This window comes from Tenrec ecaudatus, chromosome 4, assembly GCF_050624435.1.
Source record: "Tenrec ecaudatus isolate mTenEca1 chromosome 4, mTenEca1.hap1, whole genome shotgun sequence".
Classification (NCBI taxonomy): Eukaryota; Metazoa; Chordata; class Mammalia; order Afrosoricida; family Tenrecidae; genus Tenrec; species Tenrec ecaudatus.
In genome coordinates, this window is record NC_134533.1 from 205,867,606 (window position 1) to 205,887,174 (window position 19,569).

Here is a 19,569-nt window from a genome sequence, read left to right on the forward strand (position 1 = left end):
CCTGTTTATCCAGCGGCGCTCGCCCCTGGGTGAAGTTGCTGGCCGAGGAGCCTGCGGGGTCGCTCAGCAGCTGACACGGGAGGGTAGGAGTCACGGTGACTAATGCAGTGGCAGACGCATGAGGCTCCTCCTTGACACTGAATGCCAGGCCTGCTCACAACGAACAGAAAAGCCGCACCATCACCTTTTCCCTGAAGGAAGACGATAACAAAATAAGGGGTGTGTCAGCGGGGGGGGGGGTTGTAGGAGGCAGAGGACAGCTCATAGATGAGTTTATTGTGTAAGAATTGAACGTCCGCTCTTCCTCCACACACAGCTAGTCTAAAGGCATCCCCTCCGATTTGGTTGAGGCTGACCCTTGCTAAAGGATTAACCAGAACTGGAGAGTCCCGGATGACTGGGAGCAGGGCCAGGCTTGGCTGAGTGAGACCTGCCTGGGATGGGAAACGGGCTTCGCCACCCTAAGGTTCAGGGGCTGGAGACGAAGCCTGGCGCTCTCTACCCCGAAGATGAATGGCCGGGCCCTGTCCAGGCTGGAGAGTTGAATCTCTTCACTGTTGCAGTGTAGCTCCAGAAGGGCTTGAGTGGGTGGGAGGGGGAGCTTCTGCGTGGGCTTGCCGGAGTGGTGGGAGCTGGGGTTGGTTGCCCAACGTGTCTGAGTGAGCGAGACAGGAACCAGATCACCCCAAAAGTGGGCAAAAGCAAGGGAGAGAGAACACTTGTTCATATTTGATATTGAAGTACATCATAATTATATACTGTTGCCTCAGAAATGCTTAGAGAGATCTTATGGTTGGGTGTGTGTGCGTGTGCGTGTCTTACTAATTAGAGTAAATAGCTATAAAATTCCAACTAAAAGGTGTCTAAAATTTAAGACAGCAGTCTACAAAGTTTCATTTTTTTAAAAACAAAAACTATTTATGATAACATCTAGCATTTTAGAATAAAAAAGGCTTGGTCCTGTTTAACATTTTATAAGATTGGACATCTTAAAACAAGTCCTTCATGTTTCTACTTCATTGTGTTCTCTGCTTGTTGTGCTGTTAGGAAGTGACATCGTTTGGCTGTCCTCGTGTTGACTTACATGCTAATGGCCACACTTCAAACTGAAATAGTACTTTAGACCCAGAACCTTTTATTGAAGTCTATATTTCAAGGGGAATGTCCTTTTTATTTTTTTTAGGACTGTGGGTGGGTGGGAAAGAGTTAAAAGTCATTTTCTACCTTTTGGGCCCTGGAACTTGTGCCTATGGAAGTGTTGGAGCAGTTGAAGCTGCCTTGAAGCTTGGTCCGTGTGCTGGAAAGACAAACCTCATCTTCCTGTTTTGTGATCTGTCAAATCCAGGGTGCTGTGCTTAAGCTTCCTTTCAGTTCAAGTTTCAGAACATCTGTTTCCCTCACTCCCAACCACACCCTTCTTAACCCCTTCCCCTCCCCCCAAGCGTCGTGCCCCCCTACCCCCACCCCAAGTTCAGGTGAAAGCCTAAAGGCCCTCCCTGACTCTTTAGAAGGTGTGTGTTCTCCTGTGTGGAGCAAGCAACAATGTAGCCATGATCCCAAACTCTGCTTTTGTGTCTGGGCAGAGTGATGCCCTCTCCCTAATAAGCAGGCTGTCCTCTCTGGTCTGGGGAAGTGGCACCTGGGCTATCCCCTCCCCTTCCCCCATGGTTCACTGTTCACATTGCAAACAGATGCCTGGCCCTGTGTCTGCTCGCTGCGTTCCCTCCCCTCACAGGATTCCTCACCCTGTGTTTCATTGAAGACATGCTGGAAACTGTTTCTGTTGTGATGCAATTTATTACATGTGTATTTCAGTGAAATGTCAATCCATCAACAGGGATAATGTTAAAAATTGTCCAAATAAATAGTTTTCTATCTCTTTTACTCAGACCTAGTGCAATCAGTTGGTGCCAGCAAGTGTCCTTACAAGCCAAGAGGGTTCTGGTGGTCTTGCTTTGCCACACCCGGGTTCCTTACTGGGTGTGATTTGTGCCGGGTGTTGGCTTGGTGCGCTTGTGGGTGACTGTGTGGGGACAAAGCAGCAGTCTCAGACCCCTCCTTGTTTGCAGGACACAGATCTCTTAAGAGACCTTGATATCCAGTCAGTCCCAAAGCAGACTCCCGGAAGCTCTGGCTCAGCTGAGCTGGCCGTGGATGTGTGCACCCTTAGAAAGGCTGACTCGGCACAGGCCTGCAGCTCTGATGAGCTAGAGCTGTTTCTAACGTCTCGTTAGAGTTGGCTTCTTAACATAGCCAAACAAGTCCATCTGAGAGTCCGGAAAATGGGAATGCGTGTGCATGTGCACATGTGTGCGCATACCTTATGCCGGTGATCAGAGGCAGCAGGAGCTGTTCCGGGTTTGGCCCTGGGACTTGACCCTCTGTCTTACAAGACCACAGCATCCCTAGCCAGGAATCCTAAACCACTGACCCCTGTCAGTTCCCTCACTGCCCACAATCCACAACGTGCAGAAGATCGGAGGCCCCTATCCCCCCATCAAAGGTGGGCTTGGCACACCTGCGGAACTGGCCATTTTCTGCCGTAAGAGCCTCTCAGGAAGACCCTGTCCAGCGTCCCCTTCCAAGGAGCGTCACACTGTGGCTTCTGCAGAAAACCCAGTTCTAAGCAGCCTCTGACCGCAGAGCCCGGATCCGCCAATGCCTCCCCCCATAGCTGGGTTCTGGGTCCACAGTGTGTCTCATGACTCAAGTGGGGTCATCATGCCATTCCTGTGCCCCAGCCGCAGCTGTTCACTCACCACAGGTATTGGGGAAGGACATGGAAGTGGCCTCTTCCCTGTGACCTGCCACTTAGCCAGTGTTTCATGTTCTCCAAGACTGAAACTGCTGGGGCAAACTGTCAGCATGATGTGGTGGCTGTCTGGGCCCAGGGGGGTGGCTTTAGCATCCAGCGTGTGGGTGGGAAGAGCAGGAGGGACCACACTGCTCTATCAGTAACATGCTCTTTTCCCTTCCACTTGACGGTCAGGACCGCACTTCCCCAGAGCCAGCCCCCTCACCTCTTCCCACATAGGCTTGATAAAGCATCATGGGAGGTTTCCCCAGCAAAGTTGTGGACTATGGAAAGCCTTCCCCCAGGCCTTCAGAGAGGCAGCCCTTGTCCCAGTAGAGCAGGCACCCAGGCTGCAGAAGGCCAAGGAAACACAGAATGGCTTTGAAGGAGCTGGAGGAAGCTACCTTGTGCCTCTCCATTGGCTGTGGGCTTGGGGAGGATGCAGACCCCTGCTGTGGGCCAGGGCGCCGAGGGTGGCCCTGGACGGAGGCTGGGACCCTGCACAGCAGCCCAGGTCTGTGTGCATGTGGCTTGTGTGTCTCGGTCCTGAGTGTGCTGCGGGCGGTGGTGATGGACTGTGTCACTCCCGCGTCCCCATGGCTTTCCCGCAGAACCAGAGGCCCTGACGACTGCTTGGTCTGCTTGGTCCTCTGGTACCTGCCTCCAGCCTTCCGCATCCCCTTCTTAGGACAGCCCGGCCCCTTTGAGCAGTGTCACTTAGACGCGGTTGGGGGCCCTAGGCCCTGGCAACTCCTCTTCCTGCCCCTGGGACCTTGATGCCCAGCCAGTCAGGCAGTGGATAGGGGGGTCTGAAAGGGAGGTCCCTGGACTGACGGCCTAAAGCATTCCAGCCTGTGGCCATCCTGATCTTCTGAACTCCCGACCACACACCCAACCACCAACCCTCAGTCCAAGCAATAGATTCCCCGGTCGCCCTTTGGAGAAGTCCCCTCCGCGCCCCCACCCAGAGAGCTGCTTCAGGCAGGAGCAAAGCCAAGACCCGGCTAGAGCCAGGTATGTTAGTTGTCTAACCTGCCCTGCCGTTTTCATTGATCTAGGCGGGATTAAGGACACTTCATGACATTGGGCCCGAGATCCGGAGAGCTATATCATGTGATTTGCAAGATGACGAGCCAGAGGAAGCAAAGCGAGAAGTAGAAGAAGCAGCAGAAGAAGAAATGTTCAAAGTAATTATTCCATACCTTGCTGCACACTGGCCACCAGGACATAGCAGAGCAGGACTCCAGTGTGGGCAGTTATTGACCCATAGGAGCATCTGAAAAATACAAGCTAGCCCTAAGTCACAGAGGGGCCTGCAGAGCCCCCCGCCCCCCAGTAGATCCCCTCATAGGTGCTCCCATTCACTGGCACTTCCTCGAGGGCAGGTCAGCTCATATTCTGAGCCTCCTCCCTTGCCCCCACACTGTCCACTTCTGAGGAGTTCGGCACAGCCACTGGCCAGTTGTGTCAGGGTGTGAACATCCTGGGTCCCTCCAGAAGCCACCTTTCCCACCCCCCACTTCCCCAGGCCAGCTCTTTGATCGACCAGCCGGCCCTCGGCCTGGCAGCACAGAGGACGTGGCTATTGCCCAGGCACTGGGACTGCCCACTGGCCCGGATGGGTGCAAATGGTGCCTCAGCTTGGAGCATCTGGAAGAATGTGCACCCAAATGGCTGATTTTGAGCGATTGCTCCCCTGCCCAGGAGTCAGGAACCTTCCTCATTTCACAGGGGACTGACTGCTGCCTGAGCACGTTCGGCCTGGTGACTCAGACACTCAGGCTGTTCTACAGGGATCCCAGGGCGCTTACCTAGAATGTGTGTTTCATGTAGAAAAGAAATGACCTAACGTAGCTGGCCTGACTCAATTGCTTGTTCAGTTACCTGGTGTTGTCTCCCATTATTTTGCAGAGAAATGGTGCCCTGCTTGGAAACCATGTCAATCATGTTAATAGTGATAGGAGAGAGTCCCTTCAGCAGACCAATACCACCCACCGTCCCCTGCATGTCCAAAGGCCTCCAATGCCGCCTGCAAGTGATACTGAGAGACCGCTGTTTCCTCCAGCAGGAAATTCGGTGTGTCATAACCATCATAACCATAATTCCATAGGAAAGCAAGTTCCCAACTCAACAAATGCCAATCTCAATAATGCCAATATGTCCAAAGCTGCCCATGGAAAGCGGCCCAGCGTTGGGAACCTTGAGCATGTGTCTGAAAATGGGCATCACTCCTCCCACAAGAATGACCATGAACCTCCAAGAAGGCCCAGTATTAAAAGGTAACCTTCCTGCAGTGTCTGCACCTGGTAACACGGAGTCAGCCTGTGTCCCTTCCTGCCCCTTTTGTGCCCGAACTCGGGAACTAAGAGGAGGCCACCCCCTCCCACCACCACCACCCCCCAACACCTGTGAGTGCCACGGGGGGCTCAGCTTCGTCGAGCACTGGCCACGTGATGAGCCACTTGGATGAAAAGCTTGCTGCCTTCCCTTTGCCGGCTGTCTGTGGTTCCCGAAACTCAGCGGGAAATCCTGCACGCCCCACTGTGCCAGCTCAGCTCTGGGTCAGAGATGAGCAAACGTATGCCGTAAAGTGCGAGACAGTGAACGTCTACGCTTTGTCAGGCCATCGTAGCTGGCGCACAGCCAGGAACAGGACGGAAACCAACGGTTATGGGTGCATCCCAGTAAAACTTGATTCAGGGATGCGAAAACTGCAAGGTCAGCCTTGGGAGCAAGACCAGGCTTTCTCCCCCTGTAAAGGGTGACAGTCTTGGAACCCCACAGAGGCAGTTCTACCCTGTCCATGGGGTCGCTGTGAGTCGGCAGTGCATTTTTTTTGGTTTTCTTTTTATCTCAGATATGGTGGACTATTTTTCTTCCTTTGATCCTGCCCACCCCCCCAGTCATTTAGAAACACTGAACTCACACAGGTGGTGTAGTGGAGATGGCAGTGACTGGACCAGAGCAGGCTCGGTGCTGTCCTGTGACCTGTCCTCTCAACACTTGCCATACCTGTTAAACATATGCCGTGTCAGCCAGTGCTCTTCAATCTGGCCCGGGAACCTTGCTTGGCAACCTCTGCTCTAGGAGGGAGCCTGATAGTGGCCCTTCAAGTGTGTTGGAAACATTTAACTCTTCTCTTCTCCCTCCCTCCCTCCCATTCTCTGCCTTTCCTGGACAGAACCCGCTATTACGAAGCTTACCTTAGGTACGTGCTCATTGCTCTGTTGGTGTGTGATAGGCCTCCGGCTGCGGGGTTGCTAGCTGGCCTCTCTGGTTGCTGAGGAAGGAGCAAAGCCCCTCTGAGCCCACTAGCCTCAGTGATTCGACAAGGCCGTGCAATCAGCAGGGGCAGACCGCTGGCTCCTTTATAAGCACGGGAGCGTTCCGACCCCTGTCTGCATCAACTGCTAGCACCCAAGGGTGGGGAGTCGCAGGGGACCCACTGCATGCCCCTGGGGTGCCCAGGCTTGTGGAACTGGCCAGCTCTATCTACTTTTAGGGGTCAGTTTTCTGGGGGTAGGCAGGGTGGTTAGTAAATGTATGACAACTCTCCTGAAGACCCAGAACTAGGGACACCGCCTCCCTCATGGCTTCCTGCGGTAACTCCTGCTGTACATGTGCTGCCCTGAGCTGGGTTGTGGGCAGAGTGGTCAGTCAGGGTGGGGAGTGGGGGACAGGCTAGGTCTTTCCGCTGAATGGTATCAAGTGAAGTCTGAAGCAACTTGAATCAGATGTGGTTGGTGGTGGGCTTGTGGAGAACCTTGGGGAAGTTTAGTCCCTTCTTGGCAGAAAGCAGATGTCAGTTGGCCGGCCCGCCTCCCTGGGGCTCAGGTCCAGGACAAGCCAAGTTCCAGAAAGAAGGTGTCCTGCTAGTCTTCAGGGCGGGCCGAGTCTTTGGAGGTTTAGCAAACCTGTCTCTGACATCTTTTCCCTGGGACACTGTATCTACCGCGCCTCCCGTCTGCCGCCCTCCATGGGTTTGACCCCATGCAAAGTTAGTCACGAGGCGTCTTTGTTCCATCAAGCAGGTGGGAAGGGAAGAGGGTCAGAGTAGCTGGCCTGGGCACCTAGAGTGGTCCTGCCCCCCCATGCCCATCATGTGCATTGCTCTCGAGCAGAGCCTGTACCCTCCCCACCCCCACCCCAGCCCAGACCCCGTGGCCTCTGGTGTACTTGTTGGCACAGCATTGTGGAGGGTATTGAGAAACTCCCCCCCAAAAAAAAAAAAAACTCAGTGCCGCTTCTAGAGGTGTGAGTGGCACGGTCCCATCACGGGGAGGCTGGCCCCTGGCTGAGGGCATGGCAGCCTGCACACGGTCTGTCCCTGCCTGAGCTCTCAGATTCCGCCCCCCCCCCCCCAACTGCAGGTCCGACTCTGGGGAGGAGCAGTTCCCCACTATTTGCCGGGAAGAGGCAGAGACACACGGCTACTTCAGGGACCCCCACTCCTTGGGGGAGCAGGAGTATTTCAGCAGTGAGGAGTGCTATGAGGATGACAGCTCGCCCACTGGAAGCAGGTGACTGGGAGCCGGCTTGGGCTCAGACGAGGCACATCACCCTGGACTGTCTGTCCTGCCCCATCTACCTGCCTGCTTGGGCCGCTGGCACTACACTGACCAGGAAAGCAAACTCCAGGCCGGACAGAGTCAGAGTAGGAGGTCTAGGGCCCAGAGGAGGCCCCAGGGGAGCCTGTTCTTTAACGTCTCTCAGGAAAGACTCTGTGAGGGCACCCTAGGCCTGCTTTGCAGCTGGGTCAGCCCTTCCCCACAGACCTCTAGTGAGCGCAGCTTCTGTTTAATGAACTCCCAGAGCTCTGGCTCAGGGCCCTGCTGGCATAGCAGCCTGACCAGCTGGGAACACACATGCATACATACATGCACGCACACTCACGTGTACGCACACACGTGCACACTAGTCGGGCCTGTCCCAGAGACGGAGATGATGAGATGAGCGTGAATCCCATCAGCAGAGGTGCCTCTCCCCACCCTGTCCTACATGCAGACAGCATGTGGTCACAAGGGACACGCATTGGAGGATGCGCAGAGAGCAGTGTAGACACACCAGTTACCTGTGATTGCATCTCATCATGACCCCTAAAGCAGGTGCAGTGAGGTCTCATCTGGTGCCTAAGCTTCTAGGAGATGCCATTCTCCCCACCTTGGCCCTCTGCTGCGGCACGCTCTCCTGCCACCCTCATGCTGGCTTCGGGGCAGAGGAGCCACTGACCCTGACCCTGTGCCCCTGTCCTCTGTCACACACACACACACACACACACACTGACCCTGTGCCCCTGACCTCTGTAGCACACACATGTACACACATGCACACACACACACCCTCTCTGTAACGCCCCCAGAACCCACAGTGAGCCCTTGTTGCCTCACATGGGCCTTTTCTGGAGTGTGCTAGCACCTGGGTGCCTATGCGGCATGCAGATGCCAGTCGCACCTGGGAGGGAGAGGCAATCCTTTGGGAGAAGGGTTCTCATCAGTTGAGCTTCAGGGCATCAGAAACCCACATTTGACCCTGGCTGAGGCCCCCCCAGGGCTGGGATCCCTAGACCATCGCTTGCCTCTGGCCTCCAGTCCTGAGCCTCCCTTGCCCTCCCTCCATTCAGAGCCTTCCGTGAAGCTGAGCACCTGGTCCAGCGGTGTCCAGACTGCCAGACAGGCCTGCTGCCTGGGACAGTGCTCACCCTCACCCACCCTCTGTTCTGGCCTTCCCACCGCTAGGCACCACTGTGGCTTCTACGACAGACCCCCGGCCCGCACCTTAGAGCTGGAGACGCCCTGGGGCGACCATCACCCTCACGGCTTCCTGGAGGATGAGGACTCGCCCGTCTGCTATGACCCCCGGAGGTCTCCCCGGAGACGCCTACTACCTCCAACCCCAACACGTGAGGCCAGATGGCTTTCTTTGGGCGAAGCCTCCCCAGTGCTGTGTGCGTGTGACCCTGAGGCTCTGGCCATCCTATCCCCGGGCCCCATCTGGGAGGGCCCACCAGTTTTCCTTGCCATCCCGCGTTGCACCCTGTCCCGGGCCCCAGGTGAGAGTTTCAGCCTGCTCAGCCCTGCTGTTGACGCTGAGAACAGAGCTGGCTCTAAAACTGCAGCCCCACCCCGAGGCAGGGCGGTGGGCACATGTAGCTCCCAGAGCTGTGCTCCGCGGCTACTCTGAGCTCCACAGACAGGTGACAGGGTTGGCTCAAGTCTGGAGTGGGCCCCTGGGAAGCCCTGGTGTCTGTCTCTGCAGTCACTCCCCAGGCTGCTCCTGTCCTCCCATGGCCTTCCAGCAAGTGCTCCCCATTCTGGGACCAGGAACACTGGGCTGCTCTCCCACTCTGCTGACTTCTGTAGTTGCGGTGTAGCTGGCACCACCACGCCTCCCCAAGGCCTAGGTCAGAGGAGTGGGACCAGCCGTGGCAGGCTGTAAAAAAAGAAGTGCAGTGACCCGAGCCCACTCCCAGCTGGGCACCTGGGCATTTCAGTGACAGGGGGAAATGCCCATTTCTGGCACTTCTGAGTGGAGCACATCTTTGGGCCAGACTCTAATCCATGACCAAAAATGGCTGAGCCTCAGGGGCTCCTGCGCCGGCCAAGCTGTACCCACAAGAAGGAGCAGGGCTGGGGTGGCGCCCAGGGTATGCTGCCTCCCGTAGCTGTCACAACTCTGCCAAAGGGCATAGTCAGGCCGGGCTCTGGTAACTGTGCCGAGGGCAGTGCTTCACACTCCATAGACACCGCACAACAGTGTGCAGGGAGGTGCCCACTGCCTTCCACGGATTGTGGGCTTTGCTTCCAAAGTTGGCCATCGTTTTCAGGGCCCAGAGGAGTAGCCCATCCCCGGGGTGGTGTCAGCAGCAGGAAGGGAGGAACCTGAGCTGGTGGGAGCGCCAGCGTTCCCCAAAGGAAGCGTGTCCATGCCCATCAGCTGAGACCTGGGGCAAGGAGAGTCGACCTGCTTGGCTCAGACACCCATGCCCAGCTCGCTGCTGTCGAGTTGAGGCTGACTCACTGCGACCCTGCTGGACGGGATGGAATTGCCCCTGCATTGACTCTTCACAGGAGCATAAAGCCTTGTCTTCCTCCCTCGGAGCAGCTGGTGGTCTCAAAAGGCCGATTCACTGGGTCACCAAGATAGCCATGCCCCGGGCCATTTCAAAACCCCAAAGGCACTGCGTGCAGCCAGAGGGAGCAGAGCTTTACCCCCTAGCCCTCTTTCCTTCCCGTGCGAGGCTGAGGAAGTGTGCTGTGCATGGGGTCTGCCCTCTGAGCCCGGGGAGCAGAAACCAAGCCAGGAGCTGTCAAGACGATTCAGCCATAGCTAGCAAATGACAGGCAAACCCCTGCAGTGCAAGGCTCTGTGGGACCTAGGGGTCCCCAGAAGCAAGCCTGGGCTGTGAGTGGGGGAGTCATGTTTCAGGTTCATGTCCTCAGTTTGTATCAAGCCTCTTTAATGACTATTCACGGGACAACCGTCACCTTTCGTGTGAATTCCTTAGACTGTTGTTGGTCTCTGGGGCCAGAGAAGTTGGGTTTTCCCGACAGCAAGACTGACTAGTCACCTAGTTGAACAGATCAAGGCAGGTAGCAAGTTACTTCTGTTAGAAGTGGAGACACAAGAGCCCTAGTGAGATGCGGCAGCCCTCATGAGGTGCCCACACAGGAGATGCTGCAGCCCTCGATACCCATTGCATTTCCAGAGGAGAACGGGACAGTCAGCATGTTTGCGGGCTCCCCAGATGGCCTTGTGCCCCAGAACTGAAGCTTTGGCTTCCTCACAGTACTCGGGGCCAGGGCCTTCAGATTCAGGAAATGTTGCCCTCTGGGCTGCTCCTGAGACACAGCGTTTAAAAGCACAGGTGACAGCGATGACAGAGCATTGGAACACGGTGATGTGTTGGTCAAGTTTTAGAACATTCCTCAGTTGGGCCTCTTCTCCTTCACTTCTCCCTTCCGAGACGTCGAGCCTCACTCACAGTCCCTGTTCTGGGGCCTGTGGCTCGAGGTGTTTGCTGCAGGCTCCGTCCCCCAGCGCCCCACGTGCATGCCACCACCTGGTTCTCGGAATGTCGTGCTTTGACTTGTAGCCAACCGGAGACCCTCCTTCAACTTCGAGTGCCTGCGCAGGCAGAACAGCCAGGAGGAGCTCCCGCCATCGCCTGTCTTCCCCCGCCGCACAGCTCTGCCTCTGCACCTGATGCAGCAGCAGGTGAGCCAGCCGGCCGGCCGGCCCCACCCTCCTCCACCTGCTGGACCAGGCTCAGAGCAGCGCCTGCCCAGGACTCCCCCACAGGACAAGGCCCCCAGCCCCTCTGCTGCCAGCTCCAGAAGGGAAGGGGAGAACCTTCACACACACACCCCAAAAACTACTGCCTCGAGTCAGTCCCCACTCATAGCCATCCTCTGTCAAAGTTCTGAGACAGCCTCATCTTTCTCCTGCAGAGCTGTTTCTCTCTCTCTCTCTCTCTCTCTCTCTCTCTCTCTCTCTCTCTCTCTCTCTCTCTCTCTCATGTAAGCCTAGGGCCCACTCACATAGGCCCTGTGGCATTTCTTTCCATGTCCCTCTTTGGCCAGCCCTGACCCAGAGCCGCAGGCAGAGGCAATGTGGGCCTTGCTCCTGCTCAGCTTCTCAGCTGTACACTTGAGCAGCATGAAGTACAACCAAGGAGCCCAGGTGGTGGAATGGGTTGCATATTAGCCTGTTAACCCCAAGGTCATCAGTTCAACACCACCATCCACTCCTTGGGAGAAAGACGAGGCTGCCTTCCCATAGAGAGTTACCATCTTGGACATCTACAGGGTAGCTCTACCCTGTCTTGTAGGGTCACTGTGAGCCGGAAATAACTTGATAGCAGTGAGTTTGCACCATGTGGTACAACTGTCACCACGACCCACTCCCAGAAGTGTTTGGTCAGTCCAACAGAAGCCCATTTCCCCTGCCTGTGGACAGTGACTCCTCACCCCACCCCACACACTTCCTTTCTTTATGACTGTGCCCATCCATCTAGACACCTCCTTTGACCACGGGAGCCGGCAGCATGTGCGCTGCTATGGCTGAGCCGTTTCACTCCACATGGCACAGGGTCTCAGGGGTCCTCGGACTCCAGTTCCCTCTGGCTCAGAAGCTGTCAGATTCCACTTACCCTCTCACTCACCCGCCTACTGATGGCCTCCGTGGCTCTGTCCACCTACGTCGGACCCCAGCGAACGCTGGTGCACAGATCCCGGGGCAGCTGAGGACTCTGGGTAAGATGGGAGGCTTCCGTTTGCTTCTTGGTGCCTTCACCAGCACTTTTCTTGGGTCATCTTACTGGGGTGCGGTAGGGAGTGTCTGTTTGCAGATTGGATCTGCATTTCCCCTAATGACTGAGGGTGCTGCTCACCGGTTCACAGGTTTTCTCACCGCTTTGGCTTGTCACCTGCTGATTTCTGTCCTGAATTCTCACAGCAGGACCAGCCTTTGGGAGGCCCAGGCTGGATACCCAGTAGGAAGGGGCTTAGACAGGACAAGGCTGCCCCTCCCCCTACTCAGCCGTGGCCAGGCCACATCCAGCTTCCCTCTGCTCCCTGCAGACCTCTGGGCCACGTGCCACCATGTGGGCCTCCCCAGGCAAAGCTGTAGGTGTGCGCAACAGGGACTGTGCCTGGCCTCCGAGGGCACCCGAAGCGGCTGACTGACCGGTCCCTGTAGAGCTGGAGGGGCCAGCTGCACTTCCCTGTGAGCTGGGGGATTGTTGCTTGTCCCTGGCTATGTTGACACTGAGCAGCAGTCTGCTCATGTAGTTAGTTAATAGTCACATTCCAACACTGAAGCGTGGCAGCAGCCTCTTCCACATCACTCGCAGCCTGCCCGTCTCTGCTGATTCTGAAGCAGGTTCGGGAAGTAGTGGCTGGTTCTCAGTTGGCAGCAGTTTTTGGTGATGGAGTGTGGATCCCCAGGGAAACAGCCTGCTGGAAATCTGGGTGCCTCACTGCCAGTGAACTTAACTTTCCCCAGCGCTTTCACACCTTTCTGAAGTCCACCCACTTGGCCCGACATGGGGGCACTCTGATCTCCCCATCTTCTCCTCTCTCCTCAGATCATGGCAGTTGCTGGCCTAGATTCAAGCCAGGCCCAGAAGTACTCCCCGAGCCACTCGGCCCTCTCATGGGCCACTCCTCCAGCAACCCCTCCCTGCCAGGACTGGACGCCCTGCTACGCCCCCCTGATCCAAGTAGAGCGGACTGAGTCCCTGGACCAGGTCAATGGCAGCCTGCCGTCCCTGCACCGTAGCTCCTGGTACACGGATGAGCCCGACATCTCCTATCGGACATTCACACCGGCCAGCCTGACTGTCCCCAGCAGCTTCCGGAACAAAAACAGCGACAAGCAGAGGAGTGCAGACAGCCTGGTGGAGGCAGTGAGTACGCCCTCTCCTGGCCTTGGAGAAGCACACACCAGGAGTCGGGTGGCAAGGGGCAGTAGCTTTGGGGCCAGTAGCCCCTGTGGGAGCATGAACTCCAGCCCCCTAGGAGAAGAAAGGCCACGTGTGTGAACATGCCTTACAACATGAATATGAAACTGGGCCACCACTGCCAATCCTCACAAACGACCCCCTGTACTGGCGGGGCGAGGGTGGTGTGGGTGGGGGCGTGGTGTAGAAGAAGCATTGGTCTGCTAACTGCAGGGTCAGTGGTTCAGACCTGTCAGCTGCGCAGAGGAAAAAGGAGGAGGTTGGCTGCTCCAAGTCGAAGCAGAGGCAGGGGTGGTGGATGGCATTTTGTGGCACTCAGTTCCCAGCAACAAAGGAGAGTTTTGTGACAAAGGCGACGCCCCCCCCCCCCACCGGCCTTCCTAGGCCTGTAGCCTTTAGGAGAGAGTGGACCCTTGGGTATTCTCTCCCAGAGACCACTGCATGGGATTAAACCATCAACCCAAGGGCTTAGCCATTGTGCCATCAGGGCAGATATTGCTGCTGCGGCGGCGGCGGCTATGGCTGCATCCCTTCTAGCCCCTAGTGCCCAACACCAGCTGGTGCTGCACCACGTCACTGCTGCCCTTATGTCTGAGCCCATGGACACAGCCACCGAGCCAATCTACCTCATTAAAGCCTGTCTTCTACACTGCCCATCCCCTTGACCAAGCATGCTGTCCTTCCCTAGGGACTGGTGCTTCCTGACAACTTGTCCAAAGTACATACGAGGAAGTCTCACCACCTTTGCCTCTAAGGAACTCTCAGGCCTTCCATCTTGCGAGACGGATCTGTTTGTTCTTTTGGCTGCCCATGTTACTTTCAGTACTTGCTTCCGGCACCACAGTTCAAATGCACCAATTCGTCTTCTGTCTTCCTTCTGTCCACACGAGGGTATTGGATGTGGGGATGCATATGGGTTGGACAACCTTCGTCCTCAAAGTAACCTCCTTGTATTTCATCACCTTAAAGAGGGCGTGTGCAGCAGGTTTTCCCAGTGCAATGTGTGTGTTACTGGTTCACACCAAAGCCACTTTCCACGGTGTGTTTCCATTCATTCTTACAGGGCCACAGGCAGGGTTTGAGCTCTGATGACCAATTCGGTGTCAAAACCACTTGCATTCATTCTCCTATGCACGTATCATGTAGGAAGGAGCCCTGGCGACTCTGTGGACCAAGTATGGGGCTGCTTATCACAAGGTTGATGGTTCAAACCCACCCACCGCTCCATGGGACAGAGATGAGGCAGCCTACTTTTAACAAAGATTGACAGTCTCAGAAACCCAAAACAAGTGCCAAACTTTGAGCACAGTAGTGTACCAAGTTCTTGGCCCCACTCTAGCCTCCCCTCCCAGGAACCCCCTGGGAAGCAGCAGATCCAGCCCCAACTATCCTAAAGTTGGTGGGTTTTATCATGCATCATGCGTTAGTGTCTGGGTTGGGTTCTCCCTCATTTCCTATTGGGCTGAGGGGGTCCCCAATACTTGAACAGGTCCTCAGGAACAACATAGCGATTGTGGAAGATATTAAAGACAGACAGACAGACAGTGGGGCACTTGGGCTCCTTGTCCCGTGTCAGGACTGAGAGCGAGAACATATTTTCCAATGGGTCTGTATAACGGGACTTACAGATCTTTCATAAAGCATGCACGCCATACAGCTAGTGGATTACATAGTTCATAGGTAATATCATAAGTGAGTAACATAATAAACAAGCAATGAGGTGAGTCAGCATCCTGACCTAATGCTCCCCCCCTCCCCAGCCCTTCCCAGGGGATTAATCTCTGATCAGTATCAGCAAAAGATGTCAAAACAGAGTTTGCTACATTTTGCAGTGGGTTGCCTACAGCACCTGGTTGCTTTTCTCGACAGACAACCTTTAGGCATGGTGAAGTAGCCAGACACAGACATGATCCAAGCCCTGAAAGTCCAACCCTGCCTTTGACTCCTGCTCCTCTTCCCTGCACAGGTCCTCATCTCTGAAGGCTTAGGACGGTACGCAAGGGACCCCAAATTTGTGTCGGCCACAAAGCATGAAATTGCCGATGCCTGTGACCTCACCATCGATGAAATGGAGAGTGCTGCCAGCCACCTGCTTAGTGGGGGTGTGAGTGCCCAGGCCAACGGTGCCGTGGGCCCTGTCTCACTGCAGCAGGACTGTGAGCTACAAGACTTCGGTCCTGGCTACAGCGACGAAGAGCCAGACCCTGGGAGATGCGAGGAGGACCTGGCAGATGAAATGATATGCATCACCACCTTGTAGCACCAGTGAGGGGTGAGGGGTGACTGGCGCAGCCACGGAGGGGGCGAGTGGGGGCAGTGGGGAAAGTGCCTCGTAGTTAGGAAAGCTTAGGCACTAGTGTGGAGCGCTCATTCAGTTAAGACTTTGGTACACGTGAGGTCACACCTCAAGGAAGCCGTACACCTGGTGGAGAGCAGGTGCCGAGCACTGCTGTGCCCCACAGGCTCCACCCCCTCGGGCCAGCCCTCCAGGGACCCTGTGGGAAGAGGCAGGTCCAGCCCCCTCCAAGCAGATGGGCGAGGATGGCAGACCAGCAGGCCTGCCTGCCCCAGCCAGCAGGGCCTCGGGGGTATGCATCCGTCAGGCTGTCCGCGGCCCGCCCCTCACCACCTCGTAAGGGAGGTTAAAGGTGATGGCGATCACCACACCTGTGTCGTTACCTCAGCCGAGCATATCAGACATTCACTGGGCCCAGCATACCCATTTCTAAACCTCCACCTCACCCCCGAATGCACTGCTTCCCAGTTCCCATTCAGCTCTTCTGAAATACAGCGTGTATGTCAGATCTGCCTACCAGCACCATTGTGAGAGGGGAGCACGCCCTTACAACCTGGGGCTCAGGTCTTTGACGCGCGTTGTCAGACAGCACCTCAGAGGGTGACTGTAAACTGGAATAGCAATGCATTTGCACCCAGGTAAACATAGATTAACGCTAGTTTGTTTCAAAATTAGAGATTTACTGTATATGACTTGTAATATACTATCATTTGTATTTGTAAAGAGATGGTCTATATTTTGTAATTATTGTACCGTATTTGAACTGCAGCAATACCCGTGGGTCCTAATAATTGTAGTCCCCACCGAAGTCTAGAACCCATTCGTGTTTTCACTGGGGCGACCCAGGAGGCAAGCAAACAGAGCCAGTCCCCCCCCCCACTGCCCCCCGTCCTCGGGAAAACCTGGAGCGGACTTTCTGAGCCCAAAAAACTTGGCAACCACAGACATTTTTCTAGAACACTTTAAGCCCCCTTTCTTTACAGAAGACGCATTTGGGCACGTCCTCAGATTTGAGCCCACCGTGGGCTGAGGATGCATTTTGCTTTCTCTCCGTTCCCTTTTTCTCTCTGTTGTTTGTTTTGTAACTTTAACCTTCTGATAAGGTGATTTCAGAGTGGGTCAAGCTGGTCCCTCTGAGAGTGAGTGAGTGAGTGAGTGAGTGAGTGAGTGAGTGAGTGAGTGAGTGAGTGAGTGAGAGTGTGTGTGTGTGTGTGTGTTGGGGGCGGGGGGTTGGCAACTGACCAGGCATGATCCTTTTACCTCTCCGGTGCAGAAAGAATTGCACGGGTGTGTTGGCGCCCAGCGGGAACTGGTGGTGCATATTTTAAAGAGGGGTGGAAAGACTGTCCTGGTCTGTCTGGGTCATGTCACTGCCTTTGATGACACTGTTGCTGTAGGACTGTTTGTTCTCCTGGGGGGCTTTTATATGCAAATGGCGAGGGCTGGTTCTTGTTCTGTTCACCAGAATGCACTCACCGGACTCTATGCTGATGAAAACTCACTTTGGGGTAAGTCAGCTCTGGTGAGGCTCCCCTTTCAGTTAAAACGGGAGCTTGCTGGTTTTGTTAAGTTGTCCTGGCAGGGGATCGATTCCCTGCCATCAAATACGCAGGTAGCAATTTTGGGTTCAGGTTTTTAAATACTACGTAGACAACCTGTTTTGTTTGTCCGTTTGTTTTGTAAATAACACTTTGTTATGAAGACCTGACAAACCTCTTCGTAAGACACTCTTACTCCAGATCCAGGCAAAAACACTTCCAAGGTTTGTAAATGACTGTTTCCTGACATCAGTCCTTTTTGGTTTTCTCTTGTTTCTTTGTTTTTTATTAAAATGCAAAATGTTCTTCAGAATAAAACTGCGTAATCATTTTTATTATAAGCTGTCCTTGCAGGGGCTCTCTTTTGCCAGTGAATGTTTTCCTAGGGCTCTCTGTGTGAGCTGTCCTGAACTCCTGCCCCTTCCTCAGGGGTCCTTGGGGCCAGCTCCAGAGGCAGGCAGGTTCTCCACAAGGGCTTCCCCTGCCAGCCTCTGCTCCGTGGCTTCTTTGTGGCTCAGTCCTGTCAGGCCGGCGTCCTGGTAGTGCGTGAAAGGTAGCCTGGCCTCAGAGGTGTCCTGAGCCTGGTTTCAAACTCGCATCCAGTACATTTCTCTCTGTAGGAACCATTTAGAGTGGGAGCGGATGTCCTTTTCCCCTTGGTTTCAGGGACCTTTTCAAGATGAGCTCTCTCTCTCAGGTCCCCTCCCTTTCCTCCCCCGCCCTGCCATTCTGGTGTGCACACAGTGACAGTACAGTTGTGTGGGATAGCGTAGCTGCTGTTCCTCATCCTCTCCCCAAATGATGATGCAGCTGGTAGGTCCCAGTTAGCTGAGAGTGGGCACCACCTTGTTTTTTGGGAACCATCAGACCATGGGACCCCATCAGGTCAGGCAATCTTTTCCAGCCTTATCCTAAGATGTTCCAGAACCAGCCGAGGCCCAGGAGGTAGCACAGCCTATTGGTGGCCACGGAGCCCCCAGCCCGGGCCCAGCCCTGTGAAGGGAGCAGCAGCAGCCACCAGGTAAGCCCAGCTTGTGCTGCTTGCTGGTCCCAACCAGACTTCACGTCGTGTCGGGTGGGTGGTGGGCTCCTTTTAAATACTGATTCGAGTCAGACCTGAGGGCTTCTGTACCAGTCGCCCCGGCCATCCACCCGCACACTCCAGCCATGCTCTATTTCGTGTACCCCGCTGCCCGCCCCCTTGAAAGAAAAGGCTCCTTTCTCTAAAGCCACGTCTCTTCTTCCCCACCTCTGGTGACAGTGACCGGGAGGCAGAGAGCAAGGGCGTCCTGGCACCAGCTGCAGACAGCAGAGAGGAGAGCACCTGGCTGTCCAGGCACATGGCAGAAAGTGGTAAAGACCTGGGTTTCCAGGCAGGGCCCATGGGAGGGTGGGTTTGCTGTTCTTTGTAAAGCAGTGGTCCTCCACCTGTGGGTCTCGACCCCTTTGGGAGCCAACCGACCCTTTCACAGGGGTCACCCAATTCCTAACAGTAGTAAAATGACGGTGATGAAGTAGCAACGAAAATAATGTGATGGTTGGGGGTCACTACCACGAGGAACTGTATGAAAGGGTCACGGCCTGAGGCAGGTTGAGACCGCTGTTGTCAAGGATCTCAGGGAGGGCACCGGATGTCACCTCGGCTTATTAGTGGGAATATCAACAGCCTTGGGGATATGGAACATGGTTTGGCTGCAGAAACAACACATCGGAATGTATGGAAATTGTCTTCCGGCTGTAATCACGCTGCTGTGTGGACCTCCAGCCTCACTCACCTGCTAACTTCCCCAGGAAGAACATTGAGGCAGCCCCCACGCAGGCTTCCTCAGGGGCTACCGGCACCCCTGCCTCTTGCGCCAGGCGCACAGGCTTGTCAGCTGCTCTGTCTTTCCTGCTTTTCAGCCACTGCAGGCTTGTGCTCAGTGGCTCCCCCACTGAAGCCGGCCGGTTTCTCGTGAGCCCCAGTGCCAGCTAGGCACTGTCTACTCCGCTGGACCCTCCTGCTCTGGACATGGTCCTCCTCCCTCCCTGACCTGAGACAGCACTTTCTCAGCCAACAGCCAGTCTCTCTCTCTCAGGTGACCCATGGTGACGCTGCTTTCGGGCAGCTCTGTGGTTTCGTGCGTGGTGCAGAATGCCCACCTGTGGGCCACCTCCGGACCCAAGAGTGAGACTACACTGACCTGCAGGGACCCACCTGTAGAACTGCTTCCAATTGGACTTGTGCCATGTGTCCCAGCCCCAGCACTCCAGTCTCCACCTTGGTCTCTGTGGCCTCAGGGTGTATGACGGGGGGGTTCAGAAAGTACATGGGAAATGAAGAGTCTGTGACTTTCTGAACTCCCCCCTCAATCCAGTGGCACACGGTCTCTTTGGAAACACAGTTTGCATGTTTGGCTCTATCTTGACATCATCTGGGTGGGACCTTATGGAGCCCTAACTAGTGGGCACCATAGAGGGCTGGGGGGACGGGGGGTGGAGC

General features: G+C 55.4%; 1 protein-coding gene across 3 annotated transcripts in view; it reads left to right on the forward strand.

Moving 5' to 3' along the window:
- The window catches only part of CACNA1D (calcium voltage-gated channel subunit alpha1 D), a 351,497-nt gene extending 335,984 nt beyond the window's left edge, over positions 1–15,513 (forward strand). For 2 of the 3 annotated variants that reach the window (XM_075549013.1, XM_075549011.1), the window contains 8 exons: positions 3,853–3,981; positions 4,706–5,073; positions 5,976–6,002; positions 7,165–7,314; positions 8,530–8,693; positions 10,887–11,008; positions 12,879–13,199; positions 15,220–15,513. In XM_075549013.1, coding sequence (XP_075405128.1) covers positions 3,853–3,981; positions 4,706–5,073; positions 5,976–6,002; positions 7,165–7,314; positions 8,530–8,693; positions 10,887–11,008; positions 12,879–13,199; positions 15,220–15,513 — 1,575 coding nt within the window. The remainder of the gene's footprint in view (positions 1–3,852; positions 3,982–4,705; positions 5,074–5,975; positions 6,003–7,164; positions 7,315–8,529; positions 8,694–10,886; positions 11,009–12,878; positions 13,200–15,219) is intronic. The other variant, XM_075549014.1, reaches the window with a different exon arrangement.
- Positions 15,514–19,569: the final 4,056 nt, after the last annotated feature.